Source organism: Fistularia commersonii, chromosome 23 (assembly GCF_037954325.1).
Source record: "Fistularia commersonii isolate RoL2024-O1a breed Wild chromosome 23, RoL_Fcom_v1.0, whole genome shotgun sequence".
NCBI classification, from domain to species: Eukaryota; Metazoa; Chordata; class Actinopteri; order Syngnathiformes; family Fistulariidae; genus Fistularia; species Fistularia commersonii.
Genome location: NC_141306.1, coordinates 12,665,546 through 12,683,224, shown reverse-complemented (window position 1 = coordinate 12,683,224; position 17,679 = coordinate 12,665,546). Strand labels below are relative to the sequence as shown.

The following is a 17,679-nucleotide window of genomic DNA, read 5'->3' as shown; positions in this document are numbered from 1 at the left end:
TTTCATTTAAAATTCCAGATTCTTATTTATTTCGTGTCACAAAGAAACTGTTTGTTGATCTAACATGTCGCTTTAATTCAAATTTGAGTTTCGGTTTTAAGCTTTCGATCTGAGAGGAGTGCGTACCTGAAAAGCTAAATTTGGGTTTAATTTCCCCACGCTCACTGTTTCACATAGAAAACCATCCGCCGCGGACTTCCGGTCAGATCTGCGCATGCTCGCGGACCCTTTCCTGTTGCCGGCCGTCCAACCCCTCCGTACCTGAGTCCCGATGAAGGTGAGCGCGGCGCTCCCCCCGCGTATTGTGTCCCTGAGGCGGCTCCGGCGGAGCTAGTTCCGCCCACCCTCCTGCCGAGAGAGGACGTCTGCCGCCCGCTGCAAGGTCAGTAAGAAACCGGGAGTTAGCCGCGGCTAACCGGCGCGGCTAACCGGCTCGGAATGTTTCCGTCACGTTTCTTATACAAACAACTCACTTGTGGAGTCTTAAGAGGTAAGCACCGCGCCGGACTCACACACACACTGCATGCCGGCTTCACACACGCATCGACCTGAGGGCGTCCTCACACAAACACACACACACACCTGAAGCCAGCTTCACGCGTACACCTGACGCTGGCATCACTCACACTCATACACACCTGAAGCCGGCCTTACACACAGACACACAAGGAAACCTGTGAGCGGCCTCATATACGTACATACATACGTGCACACACACACACACACGATGGTGGCCTCTCATGTACACGCACACACGCAAGCCTGTGGGTAGCTTCTCATACACACACACACACACACACACACACACACACACACAGGCGCAAGCTTGTTGGTGGCTTCTCATATACACACACACACACACCTGAAGCCGGCCTCACACACAGACACACAAGGAAACCTGTGAGCGGCCTGACACACACACACACACACACATACACGATGGTGGCCTCTCATATGCACACACACACACACACACACGTGCACACACGCGAGCCTGTGGGTAGCTTCTCATACATACACACACACACATACGCACACACGCACGAGCTTGTGGGTGGCTTCTCATACACAAACGCACACACACACACACACACGCACACACACACACACACACACACTTACACACACCTGAAGCCTGCCTCACACACACACACACACACAGGCACACACTACGCCAGCTTCACTCACAAACACACCCGATAGCGGCGTCACACACACACACACACACACACACACCACACACCTCATAGGCCTCTCTCACAGACACATCTGAGGATGACCTCTCACACATACACACACACACACACACACGCACCAGTCTTTCACACCTGATGCTGGTCTCTCTGTCACACAAACATCGAAGCCGGCCTCACACACACTGCATGCCGGCTTCATACACACTTGAAGGCAGCTTCATGCACACTCAAACATATACACATACACAGCCCTGAAGCCAGCCTCACACACACACAATTACACACACCTGACGCCACCCTTACACACACTGCACATTGGCTTCACACACAAATACAACTGAGGGTGGCTTCACACACATATGCACACACACACACACACACAGAGGCCCACACAGACACTTTGGGCTGGCCTCTCATCTACACACACACACACACACAACTATGACGCCACATACACACCATCCTGGCGTCAGATGTGTGTGTATGTGCGTGTATGTGACTTAAAGCCGGCCTCACACACACACCGCACGCTGGCTTCATACAGAGAATACACACACACACACACACCTGGCGCTGGTGTCTCTCACACACTTGATGCTGGCCTCATGCATACACACCAGTCTCACATACTCACACACCTGAAGCCGGCCTAACACACACACACACACACACACACGCACTCACACACTCTTGACGGCACCCTCACAAACATTGCATGCTGGATTCACACACAAACACACCTGAGAGCGGCTTCACACACATATGCACACACACACACACAGAGGCCCCACACAGACACTTTGGGCTGGCCTCTCATCTACACACACACACACACACACACACACACACAATTATGACGCCAGCCTAACACACACACATACACACACATCGGACGCCATCCTAACACACACACACAACACACACTTAAAGCCGGCCTCGCACACACACACACACAATTATGACGCCAGCCTAACACACACACATACACACACATCTGCCGCCATCCTAACACACACACACAACACACACTTAAAGCTGGCCTCGCACACACACACCGCACGCTGGCTTCATACAGAGAATACACAAACACACACACACACACACATACACAAGCACACACACATACACAAACTGTGACGCCAGCCTCACACACATGCCTGAAGCCATTACACACACACACACACACCTGTGTCTCACACACTTGATGCTGGCCTCACGCATAAACACCAGTCTCACATACACACACACCTGAAGCCAGCCTAACACACACGCACGCATGCACATACACACACACCTGAAGCGGGCTTAACACACACACACACACCTGACCCTGGTGTCTCACACACTTGATGCAGGCCTCACGCATATACACTAGTCTCACATACACACACACACCTAAAGCCGGCCTAACACACACGCACACATACACACCAGAAGTGGGCCTAACACACACACACACACACACACACACACCCCAGCATACACATGCCTCTCTCACACACACACTCACCTGACGCTGGTGTCTCACACACTTGATGCTGGCCTCATGCATACACACCAGTCTCACATACAAACACACCTGAAGCCAGCCTAACACACACGCACGCATGCACACACACACACCTGAAGCGGGCTTAACACACACACACACACACACAATTATGACGCCAGCCTAACACACACACATACACACACATCTGATGCCATCCTAACACACACACACAACACACACTTAAAGCCGGCCTCGCACACACACATCGCACGCTGGCTTCATACAGAAAATACACAAACACACGCGCACACACATACACACTCTATGTCGCCAGCCTCACACACATGCCTGAAGCTGTTACACACACACACACACACACACCTGGCGCTGGTGTCTCTCACACACTTGATGCTGGTCTCACGTATACACACCAGTCTCACATAAACACAAAGCCGGCCAAACACACACACACGCATGCACACACACACACACACATACACACACACCAGCATACACAGGCCTCTCACACACACACACACACACCTGAGGCCAGCCTAACACACACGCACGCATGCACACACACACACACCTGAAGCGTGCTTAACACACACACACACACTTGACGCTGGCCACAAACACATACACCTGAGGGTGGCCTCTCACCCATAACACATACATACACATCAGCCTTTCACACCCGATGGCCTCTCTCTCACACACACACACCTGACGATGGCCTCACACACACACACATACCTGACTCTGGTCCCCTTACTGCAGCATGGTGTGTGTGCGTCTCCTGTGGCTACTGCTGTGGCTGAGCTCGCTGTACCTGGTGGGCCTCTACCTGTTTGTGGGCGGGTTCCTGCTGGTCCGCCTGGAGGTGAACCGGACGAGCTCCTGCGGGGACGTGCTGGAGCCCGGGCAGGGGGCGAGGGACTTCTGCGGCGTGCGGCCGCGCTTCGGCCGCGCCGTCCTCCTCATCATCGACGCCCTGAAGATCGAGTTCGCTCGCTTCGACCCCAACAACACGGCGCCGCGGCCGTTCGAGAACAAGCTGCCGGTACTGGAGCAGACGGCGGCGTCCAGGCCGTCCCATAGCCGCCTTTATCCCTTCAGGGCCGACCCGCCCACCACCACTATGCAGAGGATTAAGGGCTTCACCACCGGCTCCCTGCCCACCTTTGTGGACGTCGGCAACAATTTCGCATCCGGCGCCATCCTGGAGGACAACCTCATCCACCAGCTGGGACAAGTCGGTGAGTCCCCTGGTCTGGAGCCGCAGCAAGAAACCGCTGCCCGGTTCCTCTCCAGCCAACATCTGATGGGGGGCTCAGAAACCCTTCTACACTTTTGCCCCCTGAGCGCTAGGACCGGTGGTTCTTAACCTGGGTTCGATGGAACCCCAGGGGTTCGGTGGGTCAGTCTCAGGGGTTCGGCGGAGGTCAAGACACACATTGGTGATGACATCACCGGCCGCAGGTGATCACGCTACATAGCTCGGCCTATCCGTGCTGCGGGGATTTGGGCGCGCTCAGTTGTAGTTACTGTCGTGATGGTACGTCATGTGATTTCTTTCTTAATATTTTAATCCCTTCATACTGATTTTGTCGGGCAAAAAAAGAAAGCGGTCGGAAGAATACGTACAATACGGATTTTCATGTATGACGGAACGTGATTGGAATCGATGTCCTAACTGCATGATTTGCAAAGACAAGATGAGCAGTTCTAGTCCAGCACCGGCAAAACTAAGGGAAGGCTTCCTTCAGCTGCATGGAGATGGGAACTACAAGAACATAGCGCTTGCTGAATTCAAGGTGAAGGGAGCCAGATTCGATGAAAAGGCTACTCCGCCTGTTCTTTGTACCCATCAACGAAACGATCCTCGATCCAATAAAGAAGGGTTCGGTGAATGCGCATGTAAAACAGGTGGGGTTCAGTACCTCCAACAAGGTTAAGAACCACTGCGCTAGATGTTCTCCAGATTAGATCTGGACCTGCTATATCCAGTGCATCTCCAGGTCCATAGTTCGAGGAACCTTCGAGGAACTGTATTTTCACATTTCCAATGTGCGTTTCCTCCCAGGCAAACGCGTGGTGTTCATGGGCGATGACACCTGGGAAAGTCTGTTCCCCAAGAAGTTCTACCGCTCGCTGCCCTTCCCGTCCTTCAACGTCAAAGACCTGCACACCGTGGACGACGGCATCCTGCAGCACCTCTACACAACTAGTACGTTTGCGCTCTCTGCTTTGAACCTCAAACAGCTGGATTCTTCCCCGTCCCCGAGTCTGGAGAAGAGCAACCAGGATCTAGTGGTCCTGCTCGGTAGATATTAGCTCAACGCTTCACAGAGAGTTAGCAAGTGAAGCAGTGTTATGTACAAGTCAGCTAACTGTTAGCAAGTATTTGTTTCCTTGGTAGCATCTGCTGTGGGTTCAGGTGACGGTCAGGGTCACTGGGTCAGAACATGTATCTCCATACCTTCTAGCTGTGAATAGTGTTCAGCTTTATCCTGATGTTTGTCTGTCTCCCTGCTGACTGGGACAGTGGTGGGCGATGACTGGGATGTCCTGGTGGCCCACTTCCTGGGGGTGGACCACTGCGGCCACCGCTTTGGCCCCGACCACCCAGCCATGGCTGACAAGCTCACCCAGATGGACGGCGTCATCAGGTGATGGATGTCCGCCGCAGGCTACTTCTTAGAAGTGTTTGTGCAGTGGAAGCTTGAAGTTCCTGCTGTTCTACTGGTTCTGTGAACCTGGTTGAACCTCGAGAAAGAGCTCCAGCTGACCCCCTCCTTCCCTTAGGTCAGTGATGGAGCGTCTGGAGAACGACACCCTGCTGGTGGTGATGGGCGACCATGGGATGACCGACACAGGCGACCATGGCGGGGAGAGTCAGAAGGAGACGGACGCCGCCATCTTCCTCTACAGCCCCTCCCCTCTATTCCCTGGGCCACCGTCGCAGGTTGTTCCCGACGGCTGCAGTGGGCGCAACTCCAGGGGGCAGAACATGTATGCTAGTTGTGAGACAGTGGTGAGGTGTTCCGGAGGTGTGACAGAGAAGTTCAAGGTGGAGGTGGACTATATCAGGGAGCAGATCTGAGACTCTTGTTTGCAGTGGTGATGGACAGGCGGACAGATGAGGTTAGACAGGAATCTCATTGGACCATGATGTTTGCAGTTTACACTGTGATCAGTAGTGAGAGCAGGGAGCAGGTGGAGGAACATCAAGAGAGATGGAGGTATGCTCTGGAGAGGAGAGGAATGAAGGTTATTTGCAGCAAGACAGGTTGAGAGGCCATGTTACAGGGAGTGGAGACCAAGAAGGTGGGGGATTTTAAAATTCTTCAGTCAACAGTCCAGAGCAACGGAGAGGGTGGAGAAGAGCAGAGGTGTAGATACAGAGATTGTCTTTGGGCGTGAGGAGGATGGAGAGGATCAGGAAACAAATCAGAGTGAAAGCATGTGGTAGATGTTCTGGAGATAAAGTCAGACTGAGATGGTTTGGGAGGGGATAGAGGAGGGATGGTGAAGATCTGGGTGGAAGGTTGGAACTACCAGGTAGGACGTCGAGAGGAAGACTAGAGAGGAGGTGTATCAATGGAGGGAAGAGGACATGAAGTTAGATAGTTGTACTCAGCTGATGGTATTCCTGTTACTGAGGAAAAGGAGGGAGCTTTTTTCCTTTCATCAGATTTCATCGCCGTGTTGTGATCCCAACGAGGCCTTTATGCGCCGGTTGCCATGGCAGCGAGTCATTAAACACGTGTCTAAGTGAGAGTGAATTTTTCTTTTCTAATTATTTAATGGACGTTGGCCTTCTTAACCCGAGCAGATTAGTATTTAAACAACCTGCCAGTAATTCTGCTTTCAGGTTAATGCTGATTAGATTCGTCCATGCAGTCGTACTCCTCCTCTTTAATCTGGGTTTCAGCCCAACACACGGGCGTTCTTTGGTGCTCACCAGACCTGACCAGATGTTTGAGGACCAGAACTCTTCTCCATGCCCTCCTCTTGCAGAGCGAGCCAGATGTGGTGCCGCAGACGGACCTGGTTCCCACACTGGCTCTGCTGCTGGGGGTCCCCATCCCCTACAGCAGCGTGGGCCAGGTTCTGCTCCCACTGTTCCCCTCCCACGGCCAGGCGGAGGGCGCAGTAGGAGGCCTCAGCCAGCTGGAGGCGCTGTGGATCAATGCAAAACAGGTCAGCAGAACGGCTATGAATTGTATAATATGATCGATGGAATCGGACGCGTGTGTGTGTGGAAACAGCTGGACATTCTAGCTTGAAGATCTCCCTCTGCCGCGGCTCTGCTGCTACAGTCCCTCCATAGAGATGCTTGCAGAAGGTGAAGGTACAAACCTACTAGCAGTACCTTTTGCTCGCTCTAAGCGATCTCAGGCAAAACTGTTCTACTACCTCAGTGGTGGAACTGCGCTGATGCCCCAGATCAGGTTTGGCAGCAAGTTAGGCTATGCAGTGTGTGTGTGTGTACGTTTGTGTATGTCTTTGTCCAAAAAAAAAAAAAAAACCCTCACTAACCCAAGCTTACTGTTCTGTATATTTCCTGTGCATCGTGTATTTGCAAGTGTATTTGCAGTCCATATGTCCTCTATTGTAAGTCGCTTTGGATAAAAGCGTCTGCCAAATGCAATGTGATGTAATGTGAAGGTGTGATGCCTGTGTGTCTGCAGGTGAACCGCTTCCTGGAGACCTACTCGGTCCTGGCCAAGGACATCCCGGCAGACATCCTGGCTCAGCTGGAAGAGACCTTCTCCCGCCTCTCCGCCCGCCATTTGACGTGGGTGAAGGAGGGCCGGCCATCCTCTCCGGAGCTGGCCGCCTCGCTGCAGGCCTACCTGAGCGCCGTGCGGGACGCCTGCCGGGCCACCTGGGCCCGTTTTAACCCGCTCAAGATGGCGGCGGGACTGGCCATCCTGGCGCTGGCGTGCCTGGTGTGTTTGGTTGTGTCCGAGCTGTCCCTGGTGCTGGTCAGGGAGGGGGGCGGGGGGCTTAAAGCGGCGACGGCGGCGGGGCTGATCGCCGGCGTGTGCGTGGCCGGCTCTCAGCTGCTCAGTGGGCGCCGCCTGGAGTTGGAGTGGTGCCTGGCCGCCGCCGCCGCCATCTCCCAGCTGCTTTTCTTCTGGAGAGCCCACTGCAGTAGGCTGGCATCCGTGGTGAGGAATGGATCTCCAAAGGTCCCCCGCAGGGCGGTCCTGCGCCTCTTTGCCCCGCCGGTCCTCATCGCGCTCCTCCGCTGCGCCTCCCTGCTCTCGGACAGCTACGTGATTGCCGAGGGCCGCGTGGTAACCTTCCTGCTGTTGTCCTTGGCGCTCTGCATTCCCCTGCATCTCAACTGGGACGGCCTGCTCCTCCCCCCGACCCACGACCCCCCCAAGCCGGCGGGGCTGCTGCCGTCGACCGGCCCGCCCCAGCCCGCCGTCAGGCGAGAGGGGGGCGCCCTGCTGGCCTGCCTGGGGCTCCTGGTGGGCTGCCTTACCCTGTCCCTTTCCTTCCACGGGTGCCGGGAGGAGCAGGGCTCCTGCCAGCCCTCGCCCTTCCTCTCCACCCTATCCCGGGTCCAGGACAGCCAACTGAAGAACTTTCACTATGTCCTGTCTGTCCTCGCTCTGGCCGCGTGGACATACCTGCTGAGGCGATGCCTGCGTCACTACGGCAACCTGAACTCTTCAGGTGGGGCAGCGTTCACGGCGCGCTGGGTGTTGCCGCTGTTGTTCCTGTGCTTGGTGCTGCACTGGGCCGTCGGCGCCACGCCGGAGGACAGCTTCCGGAGCCTCGCTGAGCTAATCGGCCTGGCCCAGCTGGCCCTCCCTAGGGCCGCCTTCATGCTGCTGGGCCTGGGACTCCTGCTGACCTGGCTGGACCCCCTCACCGTCTTCCTTAAGACGAGGGCCGCGGCTTCCACCAAGGGCCTGTCCCTGCCGCCGCCACGGTACCGGGCCAGCACCGGCATCAGCCCTCAAGCCGAGCTGCACCACCTCATCCCCCAGATATACCAGCGCATGCGCCGCTCCCTGGATGATGGGGAGGCGAGCAGCGGCGGTGGCGAGGCGGACGGCAGGCCCGCGGTGGAGGCCTACGGACTAGGGACGGTCTACTCCGCCCCGTTGTTGCTGCTCTGCGGCCTGCTGGGGATGGGCCTCCTGCTGCTGCACCCGGAGGGAATGGCTCCGGCCTTTCTGCTGCTGCTGCTGGAGTCGGGGGCCTTGCTGCACATCCACGCCTCGGCCGCCGCCCTCCACGGCCCGCATGCCGGTGAGACACACCAGCTGCCGTTTTATCCCATTAACCTCTGCGTCAGGTTTCGGTTGTTCTGACCTTCCCGTCTCCTCCTCTTCACGTTCCCCTCAGGGGGCTTCAGCGTCCCTTGGACTCCCATCGTCCTCTGGTCCCTGGCTGCCACCCAGTTCTTCCACGCCACCGGCCACCTGCCCACCTTCCCCTCCATCCAGTGGGGGGCTGCCTTTGTGGGGTTCCCCGGCGGACACACGGGCACCGTGATCCCTGCGTCGCTGGTCACCCTCAACACCTTTGCCGCACACATCCTCTTTGCAGGTAGAGGTGCAGGGACCGTTCGCTCGTCGAAATCAGACATTTCTGCTGAATTGAAACCTCCTGCGACCCCTTACGAGGACGCTTCTTCGTCCCAGTGGTCGAATGAGCAAACGACTCCAGTCAGATAAATCTGTAACAGACTCCGACACCTTACTGTCAGGTCAATAGGTATTTGATCCTCATGTGATTTTGCAGGTTCTCCCACTTAGAAATCATGGTGGGGTCTACATCATTGGTGCATTTCCACTGTCAGACAGTCAAAAAAAAAATCACATTGCATGATATTTTATTTAACTATTTATTTGTAAATTAAAGGGTCAAATAAGTATTTGATCTCTTGAGTCAAACAATTTTAGTATTTGGTACAGAAGCCTTTCTTAACAATTACAGAGGTCAAACAGTTCCCGTTGGTCTTCACCAGGTTTGACATACTGCGGCAGGGATTTAGGCCCACTCCTCCTGACAGATCTTCTCCAGCTCTCAGGTTTCGGGGCTGTCGCTGAGCAGCTCAAAGTTTCAGCTCCCTCCAAAGATTGTCTATTGGCCACTCCAGAACCTTGATTTGCTTCTTACGGAGCCACTCCTTGGTTTTCCCGGCTGTGTGCTTCGGGTCATTGTCGTGTTGGGAGACCCAGTCACGACCCTTATGCAATGCTCTGACCGAGGGAAGATTTTTGCCCAATATCTCGCAATACATGGTCCCGTTCATCCTCTCCTTAAAGCTGCACTCTCATCCTGGCCACTGCGCTGCAAAACACCCGCAGAGCGTGATGCTTCCACCCCCATGCTTCACTGGAAGGATGATACTCATCCTTCTTCCTCCAAACAGGAGGAGTTTAGACCAAAAAGGTCTATTTTGGTCTCATCTGACCACAAAACTTTCTCCCACAAGTCCTCTGGATCATCTAGATCAGGGGTGTCAAACTCAAATTCACAGAGGGCCAAAATAAAAAAAAAGAACATTGTCGAGGGCCAGACCAATTTTTTTTAAATTAATTTATTTATGTTTTTATTATCTTTAAGATACAGTAAACAACTGTATTAGCCATCCTAATATATTACAATTGAATTTTTGCTTAAATACTGAAACCAGAACAGGTTTAAGAAAATAATAAAAACAAAAACTGTAGATGTCGTCACAGCGTTTTGACGCTCGAATTAAAAATGTTTTAAATCGGGCGTCAAGCATCAAGGCGTCAAACGCCACCCTTGCGCGACGCTCTGCGCCTCAGCGCGGACTCACGCTCTGTCGCTGACGTCGCACATACACAATGAATGGCTGCGCTGACGCCACCCAGCGCTTGACGCGTTCAATGTGTAGGCACCTTTAGCGGTACGTGCGCTGTATAACGGGCCCGGGCCAGATGTAATACATATTTGAAATCATCTCGCGGGCCAAATATAATTGTAGTGCGGGCCAAAATTGGCCCGCGGGCCTGAGTTTGACATGTCTGATCTAGATGGTCCCTGGCAAACTTCAGATGGGCCTTGACATGGACTTAAACGGGGAACCTTCTGCAAAATACATAATTTTAAACCATTACGTCTCAGTGTATTTCTGATAGTAGCCTAGGAAACTATGGCCTCAGTCTTCGGGACATTGACCAGCTCCCCCCATGTAGTCCTGGGCTGGTTCTTCACCTGTCTGAGCATCATTGATACCCCACAAGGAGAGATCTTCCATGGAGCCCCAGTCCGAGGGACACTGACAGCTCTTTGGTTTTACTCATGTTGGCTTCTATGCTTTTGACAGCCTGTGGGGTGCACAGGTGTCTTTAAGAGAGGTAACAACCTCCAATAGGTGCTACTCAAATAGAATGATTAGCATAGCAACAGGTCTTTTAAGGTCAGAAATCTGGCTGATAAGCAAGGGATCAAATAAGAATAAGAACAACTTTATTTATCCCGAAAGAAATTGTTGTGCCAGAGTTTCAAGTAAAACATAACAATAATAAATAATAGTAGGAAAATTGTATAAAACAGTAAAAAAAATAAATAAAAGGGGGGAGAGTCAGAAATAAAAATAAAACTATAAAGTGTCAAAGTCAAGGCTATAAAGTGTTTTAAGGTCTTAAGTACACAGATTTTGAGATTCCCTGCGGCTGAAGGGAGAGGAATTAAAAAGTCTGATAGCCTATTTTCTTAGTCTATAACAAATACCTATTTGTTAAATTGTTAAAAAGTCATACAATGTAAGTTCCTATTTAAATTATTTTTTTTAATTTTTTTTAACTTTTTTTTTTAAATTCTGTTTCTCAACGTGGAAATGCACTAACGATGAAAATTTGAGACCCGCTTCATGATTTCCAAGTGGGACAACTTGCAAAATGACAGAGCGATCAAATACTTATTGATCTGACTGTCACCATATCTGAAAAGGGACTGATCGTCTCATTGGGCTGAGAGAACTGGTATTCTTCAGGCTCTAAAAGCAATTAAAAATACCACAAACTGAGACCATGAGTCTCGGGATGTTTCATGGTGATATAAAATCCAGCAATGTATGATTTGTTTAAGTTATTAACAGATTAACAATATTAATTGTTAATTAACAAATATTAACAAATATTAATTAACAAATATTCCCCTCATCTATACCCGCTTTATAACAACATATACTCATCCAGCTCGGTTTCATGTAATGTAATGTCTTCTTCTTCTTCTTTCGGCTTTTCCCGTCAGCGAGTCAACTTTCTCCATCTAACCCTATTCACTGTATCCTCCTCTCTCACACCAACTACCTTCATATCCTCTCTCACTACGTCCATAAATCTTCTCTTTGGTCTTCCTCGAGACCTCTTGCCTGGCAGCTCCAGTTCCAGCATCCGTCTACCAATATATTCACTATCTCTTCTCTGTCCATGACCCAACCATCTCAGTCTGGCTTCTCTGACCTTCTCTCCAAAACATCTAACATGTGCCGTCCCTCTGATAGACTCATTCCTGATCCTCTCCATCCTGGTCACTCCCAAAGAGAACCTCAACATCTTCATCTCTGCAACCTCTAGTTCTGCCTGCTGTCTTTTGGTCATTGTAACAGTTTGTAGTCCAAACATCATCGCTGGTCTCACCACTGTCTTGTACACCTTTCCTTTATTCTGGCCGATAGTCTTCTATCACATAGTACCCCTGACACTTTTCTCCACCCATTCCAACCTGCTTGGACCCGTCTCTTCACCTCTTTTCCACACTCTTCGTTACTCTGGACTGTTGACCCCAAGTACCTGAAATCCTCCAGCTTCTTGATCTCCACTCCCTGTAGCCTCACCGTTCCACCTGAGTTCCTCTCATTCCCACACATATATTCTGTCTTGCTGCGACTAACTTTCATTCCTCTCCTTTCCAGAGCATACCTCCACCTCTCTAGATTTTCCTCTACCTGTTTCAACACTCCTCCCTTTTCAGCTTCCACCACATTGTCCTCTGCTCTGCCTTTTGTCCTCTTCATCTTCCTTGTCACCAGAGTCATCCTACAAACCACCATCCTATGCTGTCTGGCTACACTCTCACCTACAACTACTTTGCAGTCACTGATCTCTTTCAGGTTACCTCGTCTATACAAGATGTAGTCTACCTGCGTGCTCCTACCTCCGCTCTTATAAGTTACCCTATGTTCCTGTTTTTTCTGGAAAAAGGTGTTCACTACAGCCATTTCCATCCTTCTTGCAAAATCTACCACCATCTGTCCCTCGGCATTCCTATCCTGGATACCAAATCTGCCCATCACTTCTTCATCCCCTCTATTGCCTTCACCGACATGTCCATTGAAGTCTGCACCAATGACCACTCTCTCATTTCTGGGAATATTCTGCATCACTTCATCTAACTCATTCCAGAACTTCTCCTTCTCTTCAGATTCACATCCCACCTGCGGGGCATAGCCGCTAACAACATTGAGCATAACACCTTCAATTTCCAGTTTCAGACTCATAAGTCTATCTGACATTCTTTTCACCTCTAGGACGCTCCTAACAAACTCCTCCTTCCAGATAACTCCTACTCCATTTCTCTTCTTGTCAGTTCCATAATAGTACAACTTAAAACTGCTCCTAAGCTTCTAGCCTTACTACCTTTCCACCTGATCTCCCGGACACACAGTATATCCACCTTCCTTCTCTGCATCATGTCCACCAACTCTCTACCTTTTCCTGTCATAGTCCCAATATTCAAAGTCCCTACTCTCAGTCCCAGGCTTTCCTTTCCTCCTCTCTCTCTGTTTCCGAACACGCACTCCTCCTCTTGTTCTTGTTCTTGTTCTTGTTCTTGTTCTTGTTCTTCAACCCACAGTAGCCCAATTTCCATTAGTACCCTGTAGGTCATCAGTACCAATGGCGGTCGTTGTTCACCCGGTCCGCGACCGATCCGGTATGGTATAGTTTTGGTTGACTCGCATATTTGGTTTTGGCAAAAGTTTTACGCCGGATGCCCTTCCTGACGCAACCCTCTGCATTTATCCGGGCTTGGGACCGGCACAGGGAGACACTGCTCCGTGCCCCCCCAAGGCAGGCTTGGAGAGGCACGGGCCAGTGCCGCCCTGAGGCTGCATTTCATGTAATTACATTCATGTAATGTAATACTAAAGTATTACCTTACATTTGGCAGACGCTTTTATCCAAAGCGACTTACAATAGAGGACATAAGGACTGCAAATAACACTTGCAAATACAAGATGCACAGGAAATATGCAGAACAGTAAGCTTGGGTTAGTGAGTTTTTTTTTTGTTTTTTTTTTTGACAAAGACGTACACAAACGTACACACACACACTACATAGTACAAATAAAACTCGTCCATGAAGTTGAAGGTGGTTTCTCCTTGCGTCCCCAGCCGGCTGTCCCCTGCTGCTCTTCTGGCCCTTGGTCCGCGAGGCGCGCACAGGCCGGGGGGGACGATCCCTCGGGGAGGAGGGCGAGGACGCCGTGATGGAGATGAGACTGAGAGAAAACCCGCAGCTCTTCAGCTCAGCCCTCCTGCAGCTGTCGGCGCGCTACCTCTTCATCCAGGGAGCACAGGTACCAGCAGAGCATGACACTGCCGCCACAAGGTGGCCAAACAGCCACTCAGACCAGGGGGGGGGATTCAGACAAAGAACTCTTTACATCGCGTGTGTGTGTGTGTGTGTGTGTGTGTGTGTGTGGTCTCCACAGGTCTTGGCTTCGGTCTGTGCAGCTGCCATCCTCAGGAGACACCTAATGGTGTGGAAGGTTTTCGCACCCAAGTAAGTGCCTAAATGGATTTTCCCGCTGCCAACAGCTCACTGACAGGAAATGCATTGGAAATGAGTTGGAATTGCTGCTTCCTCTAGAGTTGCACGGCACCGTGTGTTAGCGAGCGTAGACCCTGATACCTGTAAACAAGCCTCGGGCAGCAACATGACTCTGGAGTATTCACCCTCCAGGAACAGACCAGGGTCAAAGGTCGAGTCCAAAACCGGAGAGAAAAACTCACAATCGGCAGAAAATATTCAACTTGAATCTTTGCATGCTCTTTCAACATTTTTTTTAATTTTTTTTTATGATGTCTAAGATGTCTTGCTCGTCCCCACAGGTTGATGTTCGAGGCCTCGGGGTTCCTGGTGAGCAGCGCCTCCCTGCTGCTGGGTGTGGCCTTGGTGCTGCGGGTGGACGCAGCCGTCGGCCGCTGGTTTAAGAAACTCATCCCAGACGCGTCCAGGTAGCTAACCCTAACCTGCTCAGCGCCGGCACAGTTCTTTCACAAGGATGTTTGGCTACTAAGAAGAGAAAAGAACAAAACAAGTGGAGTCTGATGTCCCAGTACCAATGCGGAGGTCACTACCACTCCAGCACCATGGAAGTATTTTTTGGTTTAACATGTTTTGGCAATAAAATTGCAAACTTTTTAAAAGGTCAGAGGCCTCAGAGGACAGGAGTTTAACCCCCCACCCTCCTCCCTGCATTTTCTGGATGTCCCCGACCTCCAGGGGGTCGTGCAGAAGGTCCGTGCCCTGGAAGCCGGCACAGTTGGTGCTTTGATTTTCACTGACATGTCCGGGAGCCGCCATGTTCCTGACCAGGCTCCTTCCAGCTGGAGCGTAAGGGGTTGCCGAAGGAGTGCTCGGCAACCCCCTCTGCTCCAGAGTCAGTGACAAAGATAATTCGTCAGCAGCCATGTTTTTTTTTGTATGCAAGAACCACAGCAGCAGGTCACGGCTCAGTGCTGAACAGGATATCAGCGCTAGAGGAACAGGAGCTCCAGTTGAGATGGTTCAGATGGACTCCCAGCCAGAGCTTAGCTTTGGGGTGTTTGGAACACGGGACCCTCCGCAGTGAATGTCTACTCAAAGTCTGGTGTCCAGACCAGGAGATTTTTATACCATCCTGTGTACTCAATGTTTTCAAAAAGTCCAGTTCTGGAAGAAAAGAAACAACCCGCCCGTGTGTCACCATCTGCAACAAATCGCTTTGGAGGTTAAATGACGTCAGTATGTTACCTGGCAACACTGAAGTCCAACCTGCACTCCGGTTCTGGCTGCTGTGGAATCTGAACTTCTCTCTAGAATCTGTGCAGCAGAGGACATCTGATTTCTACTTTGATAATGTTGAGATGTCCAATGCCGGGTTACTGCCAACTCACACTCCTCTTTTCTTAACCAATCTTTGGTACTGAATCTGCTGTGGTCCTTTTCACTTCCATTGTTACGGTGCATGTCTGGGATTTTATTCCTAACTCTGTGGCCTATTTGTAATGTTTGATTACTAACCAAGGAGGCATTTTCTAACCTCAATTAAACCTCTGTCTTAATTGCGCGTCACATGCCTCCCAGGACTGGGTGCTGGGCGTCAATCAGTGCTTTTTATGAGTGTGCACGGTAATGAGTGTGTGCATGTGAGCGTGCACCTGCATGTGTGCGCGTATGAGGACCTTTGCTCGGCCATCGGACTGAGCAGGAATGTCTTGAGCGGGTGGACCGCCAGCTGCTCAAACCCTCTCCTCAGGCGCACCTGCAGGGTGACACGAATGCCTGGATCGACCTGACATCCAGGGTGACTGGACGCTCATGGCTACTAGATGCTCGGAGTGGCCTGACATCCAGCATGACCGCGTGCTGTAGGCGACAGGATGCTTCGGGTAACCTGACACTTGGGACTACCGAAAGCCCACGGCGACTTGGCACTCTGGCAACTAGACAGCCAGGGTAACTGCACGCTCATGGCTACTAGATGCTCGGGGTGGTCCGAGGTTGACTGGAAGCTCTGGGCGACCTGACATCCAGGGTGCTCTAGGCAAAAGGAAGCTTTGGGCAACCTGACACTTGGGACTACCGGAAGCCCACGGCGACTTGGCACTCTGGCAACCAGAAGGCCAGGGTAACTGGACGCTCATGGCTACTAGATGCTCGGGGTGGTCCGAGGTTGACCGGAAGCTCTGGGCGACCTGACATCCAGGGTGCTCTAGGCAAAGGGAAACTTTGGGCAACCTGACACTTGGGACTACCGGAAGCCCACGGCGACTTGGCACTCTGGCAACCAGACAGCCAGGGTAACAGGACGCTCATGGCTACTAGATGCTGGGGGTGGTCCGAGGTTGACCGGAAGCTCTGGGCGACCTGACATCCAGGGTGCTCTAGGCAAAGGGAAGCTTTGGGCAACCTGACACTTGGGACTACCGGAAGCCCACGGTGACTTGGCACTCTGGCAACCAGACAGCCAGGGTAACAGGACGCTCATGGCTACTAGATGCTGGGGGTGGTCTGAGGTTGACTGGAAGCTCTGGGCGACCTGACATCCAGGGTGCTCTAGGCAAAGGGAAGCTTTGGGCAACCTGACACTTGGGACTACCGGAAGCCCATGGCGACTTGGCACTCTGGCAACCAGACAGCCAGGGTAACTGGAAGCTCATGGCTACTAGATGCTCGGGGTGGTCCGAGGTTGACTGGAAGCGCTGGGCGACCTGACATCCAGGGTGCTCTAGGCAAAAGGAAGCTTTGGGCAACCTGACGCAGGGGGCAACTGGATGGCCAGGGTGACTCCCAAGTTGACCAGGCGCTCTGGGCAGCCAGATACCCTGGGTGACCAGAGCCCCTGAATGACAGGCAACTTTGGAGACCTGTCACTCATGAGTACTGGATGCCCCGGATGACCTGACGCCTACAGTGACTGGACGCTCTAGCCGACCTGACGCTGAGCGACTGGACACCTGGTGGTTCCCCACGTTGATCGGATGTGTGAGGTAACTAGACGGCCCTGTTGACCTCAGGTACACTGGGTGCTCTGTTGACCAGATGGTCAGGGTGACGGTCCAGTTGGACTGGATGATGGTGTCTTATTCCTTTCCTGCTTTGGAAGAAAAAAACAAAACAAGTTTAATATAAATAAAGAACAAATGATTTTACACACTATGTTGCCGCTGTTCTGATTCCATCTTAATCGACTCATTTATGATCTACTCGTAT

General features: G+C 51.9%; 1 protein-coding gene across 1 annotated transcript; it reads left to right on the top strand.

Annotated features, from left to right (window-relative positions):
* Nucleotides 1–200: 200 nt before the first annotated feature.
* On the top strand, nt 201–16,033 carry pigo (phosphatidylinositol glycan anchor biosynthesis, class O). Its single transcript, XM_086170420.1, has 11 exons — nt 201–382; nt 3,469–3,947; nt 4,775–4,918; nt 5,237–5,360; nt 5,497–5,656; nt 6,712–6,894; nt 7,386–8,967; nt 9,064–9,267; nt 14,094–14,278; nt 14,414–14,484; nt 14,814–16,033. Exons 2-11 carry the CDS (start codon nt 3,470–3,472, stop codon nt 14,941–14,943), a joined length of 3,261 nt encoding a protein of 1,086 aa, XP_086026546.1. The 5' UTR covers nt 201–382; nt 3,469; the 3' UTR covers nt 14,944–16,033.
* The last annotated feature ends 1,646 nt before the right edge of the window (nt 16,034–17,679 follow it).

Coding starts and splice junctions, on each gene's coding strand:
- pigo (XM_086170420.1), top strand. CDS start 3,470: ATGGTGTGTGTGCGTCTCCTGTGGCTACTGCTGTGGCTGAGCTCGCTG. Junction 3,948..4,774: donor CCACCAGCTGGGACAAGTCG/GTGAGTCCCCTG, acceptor GTTTCCTCCCAG/GCAAACGCGTGGTGTTCATG. Junction 14,485..14,813: donor TGGAAGGTTTTCGCACCCAA/GTAAGTGCCTAA, acceptor TCGTCCCCACAG/GTTGATGTTCGAGGCCTCGG.